The following is a 19,987-nucleotide window of genomic DNA, read 5'->3' as shown; positions in this document are numbered from 1 at the left end:
GACAGTTACATGTCTCCCTGAGGGCGTAAGCACCATTTTTTTTTGGAGAGGTAAAGGACTGGACAGTCAGCAGAATTCACAACTTGATGTACTTTTACAAGGCTAACCCTTGTGGAAGCTGCATGCCTGCAGCTTTGCTGGAGCATAGATGAACTGAGAAAACTCTCTCTTCAAGTTGAGTTAGCTGGTGCTGGAAACTTTGTTTTCCCCAGATGTTTATTTGGATGTATTTTAGGGAGTTCCTGAACTGCTTTTTTGACTTACAAATTAAACCAATGAAAACATTTTCCAATTGTTTTGAAGTGTGTGTGTGTGTGTTTAGGGAGAGAGAAGGAGAGATGGTGAGGGTTGTACTTAAAATGAGGCAAAGGTTTGCATAAAATGAAGCAAAGATTTGCATTCCTGACCATCTGATGGGTTGTCTCAAATGTGTTTCTGAAAGGCACTAGATCTGGTGAAGCGTACTTCAAATTAAACTACATGAGTGGTTCTGTATTTCCAGTGATGTGCTTGTTTCTTTCCAAGTAACGTTAGCTATTTTGGAGATTTTGTTCTTTTTATTCCCTTCAGTGACAGTGTATTTGTGTATGGCTAGTTTATGCAAACAGCAATGCTCACTGTGGTCAACAGGGCTAGTAATACGGGAAAGGTCAGTTCAGTTGTACAGGAGTGCTTCCTTGAACGTTTAGCAATTTCCCTGGATGTTAGTTCCCCCATATCCCTGAAAAACCTGAGGCATTCAGCATTGCCTTAGAAGCTTAGATTTACTGCTGGAAGAAGCAAAAAGCCTCAACACTTTAAGAGTAGGATTCCTTAATGACATTGTGATAATACCCTCTTGATAATACTGCTCGGGGTTTTGGATGCAATTTTTAATGAAGGATACTGTAGATGAAAACCATATAAAGAAGAAAATACTGTAAAGGAGATTCCAAAAAAACATATGCTAGACAGTCGCAAAGCGAGACTTCACGTTGATGGGGACGGTTCTCTCTGGGCGATATAGTTAGAGCTAATCAAGTGACAGCTTCTGTCTTGAGAAAGCAAGGCCCAGCCAGAGCTGTGCTAACAGCACTTTTCTCTATTAAGAGGGTCTTTTAGGGATGGTGTCTGCCTGTTCTGTAGAATACCCAACAAGTCTATTCTTTGAGATAAAAACTTTATATATTTAAAAAAAGTCATTTTTCCTTTCAGGTCTATGGAATCACCAAATATCTGTGGTACTGTACAACCTGCAGGCTCTGTGTTTAGAGTTCTCTACATTTTTTGGAGTGATGTTGCACTCTCCCAAACTGGTATTACTACAAGCAAAATACCCACAATATGTACATTTGATCTGTAATTCTCTCCAGCATCACTGAAATATTTCAGAGTATATTCTAAATAGATTAAAAATAAGACTTTTGCCACAAAGAGATGTAAAGCCCATATTCTTATCAGAAGCTTAAAACTGCAGTTACGCATCCATAAGATGACCTAGGAAACCTTCTGTTTAAGCAGAAGAGTATGTTTTTTTTTTTCCCCGAATAGCACTTATTGTCATGACTTGTATTCTGGATAATGATGTGTACTTTGACAGAATGCTTGCCTGCAATCACTGTTTAATTGTACCATTCATTTCATTAAACTCACAGTATTAAAAAAAAAAAAAAAGGCACATTCAGATGGGTAGTGATGACATTTATATACTATGAAGAAAAAACTTTTTTTTTAACATGTAATAGCATAGGAAGAAAAGGCAAACGTACTACTTTGGAAGTGGGGCATACCTCAAGCTATAAATCTTGACCTGAAAAAGTCAGAATAATCTGTTGGTAAAGATAGGTTTCTAAATAGTACAATTGGGCCGGAAGAGTACAGAAGTTCTGACTTTTTTTTCTTTTTGTGTTCCTGGCTTCTTCCTTTCATTTGTTATGTTAAAGTAGTGTTTGCAGGCTTCAGATAAGAAGCAAAATAGTTTTAGGCCTCAAAGCAGGCTCAATAGATTGTAAATAATGTGTCAGTCTCCCTCATCTAATTTGGGAGACAGGATTACAGAGAATGTAAAGAGCTGGGAAACAATTGCATGGATGAATCAATCTGAATCAAAATCACTTTGAAAAAATAGTGAAGAAATTCCCTTACATAAAGCTATGTGCCTGTTGAAGGCTCTATTCCCTTACTTTGTATCTGAATGTGGGTAGAGATGTCTGTAACGTTAGTGAGGATTGTGCCCTTGTGGGGATATGTGCTGCTCAGAAATAAATCTGGGAATATGGATATATTAGCAGTCAAGGCTGATGTGATTGACAATTTCTTTACCAATCAGATGTGGAATTTTAGACTTGGTTTACACAAGGAAATGAAGACTGTATGGAGATCTTGTTGTAGGAAACAAATTGGGATTGCCTGACCTTGACTTAATTTTGGTTTATCCTTTCATTAGTTTTAAAATATTTCAAATTGTCACTCAGACAACTGGAAAATCTTCAGGGAATGGAGATGAGCCAGCTGACCCTGCTTGCTTGGGCAGATTTTTATCACACTTTTCTTGGCTATGTTCTTCTCATTCCATTTGAACCTAGTTCTGCTGGTGTTCATCCTAGGAACTCAGTAACATTTGTGTTATCCTATTACCTGCAAATGATCAGATTTTTCTGTTGATGGACATGGATCTTACTTTTCCTTGAGATCTCAGTTCATCCCTCCTTAGTTTGAAACAAACAATGCATCCCTTTTTTTTTTTTTCTTCCCCACGTTTTTCAGGGAGATCATGCTTGCCTTGAAAGTAGACTTTTCAGGTACATTTGGGTTGGCGTGATGTGAACCTGTTGTGGAAATGTTCACTGATTATTTATCAGTAGTTAGAATTTTTCTTTTTTCCTTTTATTTTCATCCACTGTGCCTCATCTTTTTGCTGATAACTTTATACAGTACCTCCAACCTGATACTAAAAGCCAGCATTTTTTTGCTTTAGAATTACAACTATTTGTATCATCCATTTGTATGATGGCCATCATTTGAGACTCAAACTGCATCCAGACTAAATCAGAGAGGTACAACTGTGACCTACTCTCCACCACAGATATGTTCCCTGAAGAATGATTTTTAGCTAGTCAGTGGATAGCATAGCAGTTTTTCCCATGTGATTTAGTGTCAGAGAGGGGATGTGTACAGGGACTTGAGAAATATATGTAATTTATAGGGTGGGAAGGTATAGAGGCAAGACCTTGGGGATGGTCAGCTGGAACATGAGCTGGTTTTCTGGTGGTTCTGAGATGATTGGCAGAACAAGTACTGAATGATTGGAAGTAGGACTCAAGCAGCAAATGGAAAAGCAATGGAAATACTGCACTAGGAAAAGCATTTTGCATTTTCAGCACACATGAGACTGTTGTGATCAGTTCTGGGCTGGGAAGGCACTGGTCTGAAGGCTGTAAAGAGCTATGGATCAAAACCTCTGCTGGGAGAGCTTACTGCATCCTGCCACTGTCAAATTAGAGGAAAAGAATTAATGCTTCCCCTCTTCCTGCCTACTTGCAGAGGTCCATTTTTGTGGCTGTTGGCTTTTCATCAGGTTTGCCTGGGAGATAAATGTTTTCTTGCAGAATTTGGTTTAAATTCTGTTGTGATTTCTCTGCTTGCAGTGGAAAAAATAAGGAGAGGGGAACCAGAAATATAAAATTAGATTGGCAGAAAATGAAAAACGTCTTGTGAACTGTAAGATATTGGGCTTCTCACTTTTCCACTGGTACAGCTAACGGCTAGGAACAGATTTAATGTGCTGCGCTTGGGGAAGTTGTACTGGTTGCTACGAAAGTGTTGCATTAAACTGCACTTAGTCTTGTGCAAGCCAAGGAATGTGACTAGGTTAGCAAGTTGCTTCCTTATCAGTCAGGAGTCAAATGATCCAGAAGAGGAACACAGAGTTCCTAGTGAAGGATCATTGGGAGCAAGACAGCTTTGCTAATTAGATTCCTTTTATTTATTTATTTATTTATTTCACATCAGTAGAATTCTGCATACAAATGTAGTTGGGCAGTGTGTGTCAAGCAGTACAAATCATTGTTACAATACATTCATCAAGGGCATGAAGGAACAGCACCGGGAGAAAGATGCCAGTGTATTATGTAAGCTTTGATCTGCAGCCGCTCGGTCGCCTCATCTCCTTCCCTTGTGAGTTCCGATCCCAGAAGCATTTGCCTGCTTCTGGCCTTGGCAGTTTTCTGTGGAATTTATCAAAGGGCATGGAATGTTGTGGCCAAAGGCAAGTAAGTATAAAACTCCGGATAAAAGGACTTATGTGCATATCCTTTCAATGTTTTTCTTCTCTTGCATCCCCCCCACCCCCAAAGAGTTACGCTTTTATGCAATTAAAAGCTAGAAGTGGTAGAATGGTAGAAATTCACTAGAAAGCGAACACAACTCCTTAAACATCACATCTTGGTTCAGCCTTAGAAACCTAAGGCCTGGCTTGGCCTGCAGTTCTGACTCCATCTTCCCCATGGGTTGCACAGCACATCCTCAGGCTGATCCCTAAGAGTACGGAAAGAAAAAGTAGCCTTGTGGTTAAGGTACTAGCCTGAAACCTGCAATTCAATGCCCTTCTCCAGACTTGTTTTACAGTGCTTAGGGATAGGTTGGCAAAAGGTATTTTGACTGTTAATTATCCATTGAAATCAATGGGAGATTGTATATCTAAACATCCACATAAATTTTTTCCTTAAATGTTTTGTTTTTTCCTATCTATGCAGAAAAGGGAACAATTCTTGCCTACCTTGTAGGGCTGTTGTGAAGAGAAATGCATTTAAGACTCTGGGATAGTCTGATTCTGGGATGAATGAGGGAGTAAAAGGAGGGCTATATTTTTGAGAAAGATTTTTTTTTTTATCCCAGATATAAGAAGAAAGAGCTGTTTACCATAACTTTGCCATGAACCTTCTTCCCTGATACCATCTTGAATTGATAGCCCTCTCTCAATTTTTATGTATGCGCATGTCATTGTATATATGTGTGTATATATGTATAAAGAAGATGCATGAGATGCATATATATTTATTTTGCAAACATATTTTTATCTTAAAAATGAAATGCCTGCTCTGTATTTTGTACTGCCCACTGCTCTTGCATTCCATCATTTATTTTTGGTTAGGGGTAGGTCATAGGTGTATCCAAATGCTGCAGAAAGTGGTGATGGTATTTTGGTATTTTGCCTGGTGCTGGTTTTCGCTGTATCAAGGTGTCTCTTCACCAGCCATGTAACTTGCTCTGACTGTTTTCTTGATAAAATACTGGGCGTTTGGTTGACTCTTAAAGCATTTGTTTATCTGGAAGGATAGATCTGGACTGCAACCATTGCTATGTAGAAAACAGCTTGCTAACACTCCATTTAAGGCAAGAAATAAACAATTTTTTAATGGTCGAAAGGGCATGGATAATGAGATAGGTTGTGAGTAAAATGATCCCTAAGCTTTCTTTTCCTGGCGTCTTTATACAGGCATTTGTAAAGTGCTTTGAGATCTTTGATACAAACAGCACAATATGCTCACACAACTTTTTTCTCAAGTAACCCTCTAACCAAAGGAGAATGTTAGTATAAATGTGTGTGTAAGGGGTTGTGTTACTTAGTTTCATGGAATGCTTCACTCGCTAGTAGTGATTCTGATTTGTCGTAAGATTAGTGATTTTTTTCGAGGTTAAGAGAATGTAAAAATACTGCCCAATTAGAAAGCATTATTGTATGTTTGTAACTGTAAGTATCCTTGAATGTTTTTATCTCTCCACTGGGAGTGTGCAGATGTCTGAATTTAATTTCTCTGCAGCACAGTGGGGGTGGGGACAGAAGCAAAGTAGCCAGAAAATTATGGTTGCTGCAGTAAATACCAAGCTTCTGTTAGTGACCTGTACTGATTGCAGAGCTTGTAACAGCTAATATAAACCTAAAATATCTGTTCAGCAATGTCTTTCTCTGTCTGGGCCCTATTTGTACTGACAAACTATGCATTTTGGGGTGATTGTTTCCTACTGCAGGTGGTCACGAAACATTTTAAAGGGGGAGGGGAGAAAAAAGAGGAGTGCAGTCATTAAGCAGCAGCAACCTTGACTGAACTCTGTGTTGTGGTATCTTCTGAGCTCTGCAGGAAGCCTGCGGGTGGACAGATAGCCTGCAGTGAGGACCATAGATGGAGAGACTAAGACCAATGTTTCAAAAGCTAACCTCAGAATCCTCTAGGGTTTTTCAGGAGGGGAAGTAGTGGTATGTTCCTGTGAGGTCCGGTCTGTGGTGTCAGGAGGGGACATCCTGGAATAAGGCAAAAGCTGTGAACACCATTTTCTCTCCATGTAAATCCTGGCAAAGTCCTGTTTGGAGTACGGCACTGCTGCTGGTGTGTGGCTTGCACTGTCCCTGAGCTGTGCTGTCAAAGGTGAATCCAGGGCACTGCCCTCAGCTGCTTGAGATTTAGCTTTATTTCAATCACTGCTGGCTAAGCTGGCATTTCTACTGAGGTGGCTTTTGCCAGCTGAAAGGGATGCAAGTAGCACACTCATAATTTATGGTTGGTTGTGGGTTACCCCCATCAGGCTGTGGAGCTGCAGCCAGTGCATCTTCCCAGAGTGTTGACCATGACTGGCTGTCCAGGTGCAGATGCCAGAGTGGGTGAGTATGTATAATGCAGCTGATCAGGGTCTGCCCGTGCCCAGCGCTCTTTGTGGCAGACTCGCCCCCAACCTGGAAAGCTGGCTTGGAGGCTGGGCATGGTGAGCAAAAACAGCTGTAGGAATGCCAAGCCCTTAGTGGTCATCAGCTCTCTATCTGTTTGGCAGGCTATGTAGTTGCCACTTTTAAGTATAGGAAGGAAATAGTTCTTTATAGAGGTGGTTTTTTTTTTTTTTTTTTTTACATTCTGAACAGCACTATTTATTTATTTATTTGTTTTTAAAGCAGCGTTTCTGAAGGGGATCCTGGCTGTAAGTATGAGCCAGCTTGAGCAGTTCTTTTGTACTGATGCTTTTTAAGGCTTTGCCTGTGTTCATCATGTTTTCTAGGGGAGCAGCTGAGATAGATTATTAGTGCCTCAAATAAAAATTATTTATTCTATTAGCAGCAGCTTCTATATTGCCAGTTTTAGCACTTGATGAAGATGCAGAATTTGCTTTTTGCTGAAAGGCCTTCCTTCACGTGTTTTTCCTTGTGTGGATCTTGTTTCCATGGCATCAACCTTTAAGCTTGAGAAGCATTGGTGGGGATCATTAGCCAGTGAAAAAGCACTGGGAGGCAGCCCTGCTCCCGCATAGGGCTCTGACGTGTGATGAGGATATTGATATGGGATATGGTGATGACTTATGTATTTTATCAGTTGGGACTCAAAGCTTTGCCTGACTGCAGTACGGCAGAGCAGATGACTTGCTGCTGCCCCTCTAGTGCTCCTGCAAAGGCATTGCTTTCCCTGCTGCTGCTTTTTGATTTTTCTGAGGATGAGACCACCCCCACATATGCTCTTGTTCTTGTCCCGTTTTTTCAAATGCTTTAATTTCTTGCCTAAATGCTTCAGCCCCAAAGAGAGTCTGTTTCCTCTTTCTCATCATTGTTACTAGAATGGCGTTGACCAAATGTTTTCAAGTCACAGTAGTGGTGTGGTTACATACTGAGTAGTATTGATCGTAGCATTTATTCATAGCTAAATGATGGTCTGTATTTCAGTCTTGTGTGTTGTTCACCCGTAGATGCTCCAGCATAATGAACTGTTTGCAAGGCCTGATTTTTTTCTAACTTCTAGATTATCCAGACACTGAGATGATTGTAATAGCTTTTCTAGTCTTAAAAGGTATGAAGTTGTGCACACACAAATTTATATATAAATTTTGAAAGTATAGTTGTCTTTTTTTATATCTTATTCTTGAACATATACTTCTGAGAAGTAGAAGAATATGTTACTAATGAGGCTGGAGGAAAATATGCTTCTTTTGGCTTTTATAAACTAAAACAACTTATTACTAGTAAAAGAGTTCAGGTCTGTGGTATTCTTCTTTCTGGACAAGGAATCTAAATAGGGGTAGTATCACTTCACATTTATCACACTGAGCCTATATACATCAGTGTAGCTCTGGAAGGATGATCTGGAAGAACAGGGTAGATGAAAGAAATGGAGATCTTTACAGCACATTTGACTCCCCGTTGTGTCTGTGTGGTCCTGATCTGGTAAAGGCTTAACCTGGGTTTACTCTCTACATGTGGACAGTCTTGCTGCTTCCTGTGTGTGTTGCCAAGCAATTTTTGCAGAGTTGTTGCTTGCTTTGCTACTAAGGATGGAAATGTCAGTAATGTCTGAGTTTTGAAAATAAAATGCCTGTTTATTGATGAAACAAACAATTATTCCCCCCCCCCAGCTCCGAAGTGAGACAACTAATAAAATTTCGTTAAAAGTGAGAGGACTTCAAGCTTGATTTTTACATCCTTCAAACTGTAGTTGTTTGTTTCAGGTTAAATTTTTAATTTCCTGTCATAATTGTGATTATCTTCCCACTGGAAAGCAGATTCTCTTTTATTTATTCATATTTCTTTTTCAGATCGCATGTGGCTCAGAGCATAATCTGGCAGTAGTTGGTAAGTAGCTTAATTTTTATATCAAAACCTGTTCGACTTTTTTTTTTTCTTCATTTGGAAGTAGCTCAAGATGAAAGGGAAATGTGCACTGTAAACATACCGGGTGATTAAGGGTGTTGTGTAGAGCAGCTGTAAGGAAGAATATAATGTATAGGTGTTCAGGAAAGAAACCACCAAAATCTATAATATAAGTGATGATGATGAAAAATACTCTTGCTGACCAGCACTTGCAGAGGTAGAGGAGCTGATGGCTATGAGAGCGGAACTTGTTTAGGAAGTGCCACAGCGTGTTTTACAACGGAGCCATCACAACAGTTCAGGCTACAAATTCAGAGCAACATCTAAATTTGAAGCTGGTCAAAAGTTTTTGTTTTACATGGAAAAGTTCCATGAAAAAATCCTGTGCTGCTTGGTTGAAGTTTGGAAAAAAATCTTCAAAATGTCAATCAATGCTAGCTAGATTCTTTAGTGTAATGCAGCTGTTGCAATAATGACAAAACTGGTGGGAAGCTAATGCCAGCACAGTAAAGTTGGTGTGCCTGCTCCAGGAACAGTCAGAAGCTTGCTTTCCGCCAGCTTTATGTGACATACGCTAGTAGCTGAAGTTGCTGATATGTGATTGCTGTTGCATATAATTACATATTTAGGAATATTTTTTAACTGTAGATTTTCAGGTGCTTCATAAAGGAGATCAGCATAATTATTCTCTTTATGGGTAAGAGACAGAGAAGGGATCTATCCATTAGATGTTAATCGATGAGTTGATAGTAGAGCTGGAAATGAAACCAAGCACTCTGTCCACACTGGCATTGCTGATTTGCCTTAACTGATGTACTGATGTTTTGAGATATTAAGTGATTTCCCTCCCCCCCCCCCTTTTTTTTTTTTTTTGAGTGCAGTATGACAGGTTTGGAGAAACCAGCTATTTTTATTTTGTATGCAACCTGCATTTCATGCCCTAACTTTTGAAGACTTTTTTTTTTTACCTTAATGTCTAATTAGTTCCATTACCTGTCCACAGAGGTGCTTTTTGTATATATTGTATATGATTTTCTAATTATCCTTGTATAATTAAACCTTGTAATGAACTCATCAAACTTCAGCTTAATTTATGTGACTGGCTCTAAGAAGATATTTTTCCTTTTTCTCCTGGCTTGTTCAGTGTCACATGCCTGTATTTGGCAGGCTGATGCTTCTGAATGTCAACTGAAGAGCAATTTGGAGAATTACATTGCGTTTCTTGCTGAATTGATAAAGTTAAAGTGTACCACTAGCAGATTCCTCCAGTGTAATGGAAGCAAAGCATTGTGTTTAAACCTTCTTCCTGTCTTTCTCCTTGTGTCCTTTTAAGGCTTCTGACTTCTAGACTGAAATCTCAGGGAAAAATAGAGAGAAATTCTGTAAATTGCAATAAACTGAGAAGCTGAAATATGTACAGAATTGCATATGCCTATCTAAGCTTTGTACTAACTACTCTCATAGAGTTCAGTGGAAAAATTATCAGTGCTAAAAGCTAGTTGCTTTTAGTTTGAAGTATGAGAGAAATGTGGGTACCTTTTTTTTTTTTTTTTTTTTTTTTACTCAAAGGACCTGTGGTATGTTTTATTGCTGAACTTTTACCTGTACTTTTAAAAAGGTTGCTGCCATAGAACATTTTCTAGAAAGATTTCTCTGATTACTTACTAATCTTAGTTCAAGGCTGCCAATTGTTGTATTCATTAAAGATACCACACTGCTTTCAGTAAATAGGTTGACTTGATTGTACAATTTTCTAATAACTATCATTCAAGCAATATTTATTTAGGACAAATAATCAGTTTCTTACTTAATGGGTAAATGCTTGAGTAGTTGATTTTTAGATTGAAATAACTGAAGTTCGATGTGAAGGGTAAGCTGAAAAGCAAGCCTGTGACATTACAATATTCGAGTAACTATTTCTGGTTATGTATACAGATGTGTGCTTTTTCTGTGTTGTCTTTTAAATAGAAGCTATATTTATGATTCACTTCACAAATGAAGACGTTTGTTTCAATCATCTTGCTGATGATATGAAGTGTCTGATTTATAGGACTTGTTAGCAGCTAGTTTTTGTCATGGTATGCTTTATATAGTCTGCATCCATTTGTATGGTTCAGTTTTCTTGGTTCCATTTTCTAATATTTTATGCTTTATTCTGATGTTTTCCACTTCCTCGCATATATAACGTTTTCTTCTCTAAGTTGTAATCCTGTAGTGGTCTGTATACATGTAGACTATGCTTTCAGTAGAAAATTTTGCTGAATTAGTCTTTGTTTCTACTGGAGTCAATGCAAAATTTTGTTGTCTTCAGCGTGGATAAGCTGGAAGAAATTCAGTTTTCACTATGAGATTACTGTTATAAAGGAAAAGATGTGGGATGTGAGATGTCTCCAAATATACACACATTTCTAAACTTAATGAACTTAAGAAATAGTATATGAAAAACTATATCTTCGCTTCTATCTTTCACTAAAAAACATACTTTTGGGGACTGTCTTGTGACAATAACTTTAAAATTTACAAGTGTTTTAGTTTTTTATGTTCATATGACCTTTTACTTTAAAAGCAAAAACCCTATTATAGCAAAGTCTTGCACTTTTCACCCCAATCAAGGATTAGTCATCATGAAAGTCATCCTTTTTTGATTGAAAAAGAAATGGATAGTTATTTATAGATGTTGGATAATAGCTCTCATCTGCAAAACATTCCCTTTTAGCACTGAAAACAGTATTCAGATTGATTCAACACAACAGAGTTGGTTTGTCAACCTCTGTATGATAGCTGCATTGTATAGAACTGAACTTTAAAACCATGATATTCAGAGAGAATCTTTGAATGATCCAAATACAAAATGAGACTAAATGATAATTATCCTTACCCTTTAAGAGAATACTTTGTATTCCATTTGTTGCTCATACAGTGCTACCACTCAAATAATCGAGTAGTGTTAGCCATACAAATGTGGAGTAGTTGTAAAATATGTGGGTGTCTTCACTGCACTGTAGCCACAGGACAGAAGATAGAATGCCTTCAGGAGCTTCAAAATGCAGATATCTTACTAAGAGGTGCTGACTTTTTTCTGAAATTTTATTCTGTCCTCCTTGAAGTGGTAACCAATGAAGTTGTCATAAGAATGACACTTTTATATTCTAGCACCCAAAACTCTGCTAAAATATAATGACCTTTTTTGTCTCCCTTTTGGTATTTTATCACCTATATAACCTAATAAAACTCTTTTAAAAAGGGAAGATACTTGCAGATTCATGGGGAAATGTGCTTGTTTTAAAAACATAACTTTAAAAGCTTATTAGTTTCAATTTCCTGACATGCTGCTTAAACATCAGTGCAAAAGTTCTTGTTCAGCCTGTGGTGTTAGCCCCTGAATCCGGGTATTGTGATGGCTAAGTAGCATGGTCTTGACTGCGATGGTCTGCTTCAGTGTGGCTGCATTAGTGCAGACTTCCTACGGAACTGGTGGAGGTGGTGAGGCATCTCTGAAGATCTCTCAGACCTCGTTGGAGGCTGAAGATGACTCCATTGACCACCTTGCAGAAGCACTGTGCAAGATCTCTGAATGCTCCTGCATGCTATTCTGTGTGAATGCTATTGAAGTCAGGAGGATTTGCTATCGCAAACGTGTGTGTTAATGAAGTGATTGCAGAATTCCATCTTTGCCTGCGGATGCGAAAAGCCATCCCTCTTCCAGTGGTTCCTGAGTTCCTAGTCAAACCCTATGAAGCCGAATTGGTGAGTGCGAGGAAAGTGTCTGTATTAAGACAAAAGGATTTTATGATTATTTATTTAGCTTTCTGATACCCATCTTTAAGCAGTCTTCAAAGGGAATTTTGAGTCCCTTTAACTGTTTGCAAACAAACATACAGTCATTTCTTACCTATAGTATGTGTTTGCTGTACTGTAATGGCTGATACCAAGTCTAAGCAGTGATTTTTTTTCTGCTAGCATATGGTAGTAGAGAGGCACCATGCAGTGAATGTTAATTTTTTTTTTCTTTTAAAAAGGAAGCCCCAAATCTGGCCACCTAACCAAAAGTACTTTTTGCATACAGAAGTGGCATATGCAGAAACAATTCTCTGATCACATTCGGCCCCATTTCAGTGTGTTCAATGCAACTGCATTTTCATGCATCATTTTAAAATTCAGTTTCTGACTTTGCAATAAATAATAGGGCCCTTTGGAGAAGGATCGGATTTGTCTCCTTGAGCTTTTTTGTTTGCTGTATTTTAGGATGAGTGTGCAATTTGTTTCAAGATTGTGTATTTATCTGTGGATTAGATTCAAACACTGCTGTAAATGTCATGACACAGGCATTCCTGTCCCTCTCACACTGCAAATCATCCAGCGGTAGAGGGAACAGTAATACTAAATTTAATGCAAGAAAAATCTTTCAAGGAAACTGGGAAAACCATCTCTCCACTCAAAAGGCAAGTGGTGCTTCAAGTTCTCTGGAGTTACTTGCGGGATGGTACAAAAATAATTAAGGCTTGATCCAGTAAGACTTGCTAATTATGTTTTTATGCCAGAAGAACTTAGCAGTTACGTGCTGGAACGTAAAGGTGATCAAAATGGTGCACACAGATGTGAGTAGCTGGTGAAACACATTCTGAAGTGGTGATATTGGTAATGATGTCCAGAGCGCTGTGGTCCCTTGCTGTCTAAGAAGGAAGCTGAAGGGTTCTTGCCTTCTTAATTATAGAGGTCAGGATCTTTGAGTGAGGATCCATGATTCCAACTAAATTACTGTAAAAAGCATCGGCTGAGGGAGTGCGGTAACAGAGTCTGAAAGGCACATTTCTATGGCACAGTGAGCACCAATCGGGGAAGAGACGGTGCCTTCTGACAGGCAGATCTCTGTGTTATGTTGACAGTGTTATTTAGGTGTTCGCAGCCGCCCTGTGAAGTGGCAGATGTAGTCATGTGTCTGACATTCAGTCCTGGGGGACTCGGCAGTCTGTCAGCAAGAAAAATCAGAAATTCTCTCTGGCTCTTCCTACTGCGGGAGCAGTGGGAGGAATCTCCCACGTACGCAGTGGAGGGCACTGGTGTTCAGCACGGAGCCCTAGCCTGCTAGCCTATTACTGTATTATGCATGAAAAATCCCAGTGCAGCCGGGTCTCTGTTGTGAAGGCTTCCTGGCAGAGCAGCACGGAGTCATGTTACAGCATGCTGTCTCCTTGCACTGCAGCGCTAATCACATTCGCGGCCTATTAAAGGGCACCTGGTAGGACGTGGAGTAACCATTGCTGTTGTCGGTTCCATGGGGGTTATATGTCGGCCTTCTAAATTTGCTCTCTGGCAAAACCGTTTGTATGTTGTTTAGCTCTTAATGTGGCTTTGACTGTTAAAATAGCTCTTCAAAATATAAACTACTTTGGTTATATTCATTATAAAAAGCAACCATTCTCGTATCATTAACTGAGCACCTGCCTGTGTCCGTATGAGCGCTTTCTGTGTATCTAGATGGAAGTCTGACATCACAGTTTTGCTGCTGTGTTTAGACTCCACAAGCCTAACAGTATAGTTCAAGTGGCTTTTATGTGGTGTCACTTCTCTGCAGAATATTTCAGTGCTCCAGGCAAACTGACCGTTTCCCTGGTAGAACAGAAGCTCAAAATGAATTTAAAATGTTTGGCGTCTGTTTTCAGCAAGTTACGCTCACAAAACCTGATCCTCTGCTCTCTTTGAGCTTCTTTTCCAAGGGTTTATGGAAAGCTGAGCTGCCAGCTCTTTCATCAGTTTGTGAGTGTACAGAGATGAGGAGAGAAACCGGCCTGAGCATTTGTATCAGCTACATTGTATGAAGTCAGTAGATACAGCCTCTGCATATAGGGAAGGGAAGATGATATACTGTGAACAGCTAAATGTATCTTAAAGATAGAAATGGGACCTTACTGAGTGCACTAGAAAAAACTCCCAGAGCTGAGGGTAAGATCTGGCTGTGCTGTGTTTTCTGATGACTGAAATGAAGTCTGGATTTTACAATCCCCTTCCATTCCAGGCTTCATCACGGTATTGCTGTGTGATCCTGGGTGAGTTGATTCTGCAGGATACGTTGTTCATCTCCCTCTTCCCTAAGTGTACCTTGTCAGTTTAGATTGTAAAGTCTTTGGAATAAAAGCTGCATCTTACTGCTTTTTAGCGTTTCCTGGCATAATGGAACCTAATTTTTTTTTTTAATACTGCAATATAACTGATAATAGTTGCAATCATTTTCCTTCCCCTCATAGAGGCAATTTTGAAATATAATTAAACTTGGTGCGTGTATGCGTGCCTCTGTCGTAATTTATATAATTTAGGATATAAACAAGTAATGTTTGTAATGAGATGTGGTACTCATCATACTGTTTACAGTGTAGCATCCTGTAGTAACCAGATATAGAACTTCTTGGGCTCTGAAACCGTTGTATTTTTCTGTATGAAAAGCTAAATATGTTTCTGCATAAAAATTTTACTTGTACTTTATGCATCACCATGTTGCCAGCCTCATAGTTTGTCTCAAGTTGAGTTCTTGTATGCTAAATGTTATGATTCCCACAGGACACCACGTCGCATCCACATGGGTAATTCTGTGGTGCCATGAACCCTGTGAAAGATTGGTAAGAGGCAAGCATGCAGTATTAACCTCTGGTGGCAGTTAAAACCATCAACTATGAATAGCAGTTAAAGGAGATAATTACCATGGGAGGCTAGGAAACAGCTGTGAAATGCTACCAGGCAAGAGCTTCATTAAAGCAGAGTGAGTAGAGAACTCGCTTTTGCAGGTACCAGTGAATAGGGAGAGATTACAACTGTTTTTCAGAAAACTATGGAGGATCTAAAGACTCTTGAGAGTAGGAGCTGCAGTACAGATGCATGTAGTGCTCTGTCAGTCAGAGGGATCAGAGGATGGATACTGAGCATTTAGAAAGCAATTTAGATTTCATTATTTGTTTACTCATAGGCTTTAAGTGAAACAGTTTAAAAGTAGAAGAAAAATATATCTGATATATCTAAAGTATATTTGTCTTAATTTTCAAGAAAGCAAACAAGCGTAACAAGAATACTTTATTCACCAAGAAAAGATTAAAAGTTTTTTTGGCTGTAAAATGGAATAAAGGAAGGAGCTTCAGGGAGTTATCTGGAGCTTGTGGGAACTTAAGTGAGGTAAAAGCACAAGGACAGCTGAAAGTGCCACAAATTAAGGCTTTAGTACTGTACTACTGGGCAACACACGAATAAGCTCAACTGATAATTCTGAGTTCTTCTTAAAGATGGTATCAGATGATCTAAAACCTGTTGATTTTTTTTTTAAAAAAAAGGCAATGACATAAAAATATTTATTATGTTGAGTCCTTTTTGACAGATTTCCTGAAGAGAGAGTGACTTTTTCCCTAGCTTAGTAAGTGTTCTGGCCTAGATGTTCCTCCACTCTACAAATCTAATAGAATAATTACACTGAGAAGATAATTTATAAGGTATTGATTCTGGCTTAAATATTGCTTGTATATGTTATAGCACTGGTTTGCTAAATTAAATGTTTTCTAGGAAGACCTTCATATGGTGCCAGAATTTCATGCTGTACTTTGTTTGCTTCTCTTTCCCCTTAACATAGATTTAACATTTTACTTCTCTGCTCTGTAGCCCTGTATTGTAACAAATTGCTGGATTACTTTAAGATGATTATGATGGGAAACACTAGCCCAAGGCAATAGGTGGAAGAGGTAAAACTGCCAAATCAGCTGATAAAGATGACAAAAGCAGACATTAAATTCTGCTGTTATACATAGGTAATACATGCTGTTTGTTTTATCACTTACGCTGCTCTTTGAGTTTGTGCCCAGAGAGCCTGGGAATCATATTTGCTCCTTTGTACAGTTTTTGGAAGTACCTTCAGCTGGCTTATGTGATGCTTTTTCACAGTGAAATTTCCAGTGCTTACATCAGCTGAGGGTGACCTCTGATGTGCTTTATGCCCCTCCCCTTAGGGGAACCCTTCCAGACTGGGTTCCTCTGGGGACCTTTGCGAAATATAGCAGATTTTCAAGGTTTTGATGTTATGTGACCTGCAGAGCTAGTGACTTAAAAATCTATAAGCTGTCCTCAAATCTGGTTTTATTCACCTTGTAAAAGAGAATCAGGCTGTTATGTATCCCCCAGAGAGTACCTCTGTCAATGAGAGGGTCCGTAATGCAAGATGCAGTCCTTTGCTGATGAAGGAAGGACATGGATGGATAGAAGGTTTTGGTGTCTCCCTCACTGAGAAAAAACGTTCCATTATAGAATTTCTGCCACTCAAGAATTTTGAATCAGAAAGATTTTTCTGAATCTGATGGGCTTCTCACTTTAGATTTGTTCTTTTTTTCATTGTGGATAGTGCTCTAAATTGTGACTTAACTAATCATGGGGGAAAAACTTCTAGTAAGATGCATCATTTGTCATCTCCCTTTCCCTTTATTTAGGCATTTTCTATTAATTTTTAAAATATTTAAGCCAGCATGACCTTGGTCACAAATCTGGTTGCCAAGAAACTGAACAACTAAGCAGATGCTTTGCTGTAGGTGAGGTTGTCTTTGCTATGCCTTCGATTTCCGTGGAGATCATCTGCCATGTTGCTGAGCGGAGGCATCTCGGACAATGGGCAAGGTGACAAGCAACACAAATCCTCATCGTAGATTAATTCTGAGGCAGGGAGTTCACTTGATTTGAAAGGTAGGTTTGGGTTGGTCTGGCTTACAAACTACCTTCCTGTTCACTGTTTTTTTTTTTATTATTTTATTTATTTTTTCCCCCTTCCCTGAACTGAATATTTTCCTCCTACTTGCTTTTTTTTGTACTGTTTTTCTCGGTTCTGAATGTTTCAAGACCTTTTTAAATTGAGTGAGATCAAAGGCAAATCTCTTAAGGCTTTCCACATGTTATACTTCTAAATGAATGCACAGGACTGTGGGTATGTGATGCATCAATGATAAAAGATATATGTGTACTCAAGAGGTAAGGATCTTTTGCCATGTAGCCTGTTGGATTTTGTTGTATTAACAGAATGTTGGTAGCTGTTACCTTTGCCAAAATGTATTACTTTTTTTCAATACTAATAAATACTTACTTGCAACTCCTGGGAAATTTATTCCCTTTTTCTGGTGGTAATAATTCTTAGTTTGTTACTGGCCTGTTCTGTTTCCTGCTGATACACATAGTAGATCAAATACTTCAGAACCACTAAACCTTCTAGATGGAACTGTTCCAAAATTGCAATTGTATATAAATTCATCATGTTAATGGCTGCTTTACATTGAACAAGCAGGATGATGTATTATGGATGACAAATTTGCAGTATTCAGTTGTTCTGTATGATGCAAATGGAGGCAATGAGTACTTCTAGCCATTTCCTACATGTGGATGTATACATTTAAGATAAAAAAAATGAGCACTTTGGTTATATTATTTTTGTCCAGGTCGCAGATGCAGGAAAAAATCACTTGGACCTCACTGGTCTCTGTGTCTATTATGAGTAATACTAGGTAGGAAGAGAGCAGCTGCAAGCCTCCCTGTATCCCTGTGCTACAGTGGAGATTTATCAGGGTCACCAGTTTACATTACTTTTTTGGATGAATCTGACCAGTTGTAATCTTAATGTTTATGTTGTGAACTTTTGGCCCAAGAGAAAAAAAAAAAGGCTGAAGAAATAAAGATTTAACATCTTTACTGTCCTGTGGCTATTCCCACTCCATTTGCAAGCTGCTTTGGCCCTGACAGTTATTTCACCACATACTAATAAAGGGAGGCAGCAATCTAACGCATTCTGCTTACATCCAAGTCTTGTGATGCTTGCCACTTAGAGCAGGAGTGGCATGATGATTTGCTGTCACACAGATGTCATTCAGATTCCTTCAGTCCAGAGAGTACACTGCTGATGTAGTTGATTGCAAAGCAAGACTTTTCCTGGCTAAACTCTAGATAGCCTAAACTAGAGTTAAATGTTACTGCATGTCCCTGCTACATTTATTGAATAAAGAAGAAACCACTTGATTTTTTTTCTAAGCACTATAGTAAAGAAATCTTGTTCTGTTGACAAGTTCAGCATGAATCGTATGTAATACTTCTCTGCCTGCACTGAGTCCTCCTCCTCCCATCTGCTGCCTTCTCACTCTAAGGAGAGGGAACTCCATTCTGGCAAAGCAAAATGCCAGTGGAAAATGGGGAAGACTTCCAAGAGCAGCTTTTGGATGAAACCATTCACTGAAATCAAAACAAATTTGTGTAATCACAGCTCAGTAACATACTGCTCTGAACAACCAGCAAAAGGTTAAGGCTAATGCAAAGTAGGGTTTAGGCCCTCCAGTGAAGGACATAGAGTTGAAAAAGAGGAAAAAAAAAAAAAAAAAAAAAGGGGGGGGGTGGGGGTGGAGGGGGTGAACAGAAAGGCAAAATCACTTAACAAGGCTGCACTGGCTCTTGATTCACATGATCAGTATTCTGTGACAGTGTGTTCCTTGCAAGGAAAACGGCATAGTCACCTATTAAGCAAAGGGTCTCCCCAACAATAATTTTAATGTCAGAAATTGAACAGGAACTTTTTCTCTAGACATTTAGGAAATCTATCATTAAAGTTCATAACACGGATGTGTTGAACCCTATTTTAAAGTATCCTGTTTCAGATACATTTCTTTATACTTACGAACTTTCTTATACTTTGTGAAGCTATTGCCTTTTAAATTGGGGGATTGGTGAGGTTTTTCTCTGTGTGTGTGTGTGTGTATATCAACCCAACTTCTGTTTATGCAATCTTAATATCAGCAGTTAAAGCCTAAGAAAGGCAAAGTGGTAATTATTATAGAGACTTTGTGCATTCATTTAAGATGCCAGGGCTGGAGCTCAGACTTGGCAATTGCCTTGACTAGAAATGAATGTGCTGCATTTCATCCTAATCCCAGGAAGCACAAACCCACAATTGGTAATCTGTGCATGTAAAAGTTTATGATTAGAGAACTTCAGGACTGGTTTTGGTAGTTCAATTTGAGATAGAAAAGTATGTCAGCATAGTCTCCTGCAAAATAATTACGGTATCTGCTCTTTGTGCCTGGAGTTGATTAAGATATGCTCAGGTGAATATGTGGGCAAGAGCAGCAGAGATCAGTGGGACTGTGTCTTCTAGGGCTGCTGAGCCCACAGGCTCTGTGGGTGAGCGTGTGAATGAGCTGCGTGATGGAGCCAGGGCAGCTGAACCTCATGGCCCTTCCTGAGTCTGAGTCCTGCTCCCATCTGCTGTGGGTGCTGTATCATGTTACCTTGATCACATATTTGTCAAGGTTCATGTGGAAACAAATTAGATTGCTTTTTCATTCACTGTGCTGGCACAATGTTTGAGATCCTCACTCCTTGCCTGGCTGA

The 19,987-nt window shown here is 39.0% G+C and overlaps 1 protein-coding gene across 3 annotated transcripts in view; it reads left to right on the top strand.

Annotated features, from left to right (window-relative positions):
- Positions 1-19,987, top strand: part of SERGEF (secretion regulating guanine nucleotide exchange factor) — a 147,580-nt gene that overhangs the window by 79,788 nt on the left and 47,805 nt on the right. For all 3 annotated transcript variants that reach the window (XR_009958504.1, XM_062576508.1, XM_062576507.1), the window contains one exon: positions 8,548-8,584. Coding sequence is in view for 2 of the 3 variants with exons in the window: in XM_062576508.1 (XP_062432492.1) it covers positions 8,548-8,584 (37 nt within the window). In the remaining variant the exon portion in view is untranslated. The remainder of the gene's footprint in view (positions 1-8,547; positions 8,585-19,987) is intronic.

The sequence above is a fragment of the Rhea pennata genome, chromosome 5, assembly GCF_028389875.1.
Source record: "Rhea pennata isolate bPtePen1 chromosome 5, bPtePen1.pri, whole genome shotgun sequence".
Taxonomy (NCBI): Eukaryota; Metazoa; Chordata; class Aves; order Rheiformes; family Rheidae; genus Rhea; species Rhea pennata.
Note: the sequence above shows the minus strand (reverse complement) of the source record. Positions and strands in the feature narration are given on the sequence as shown.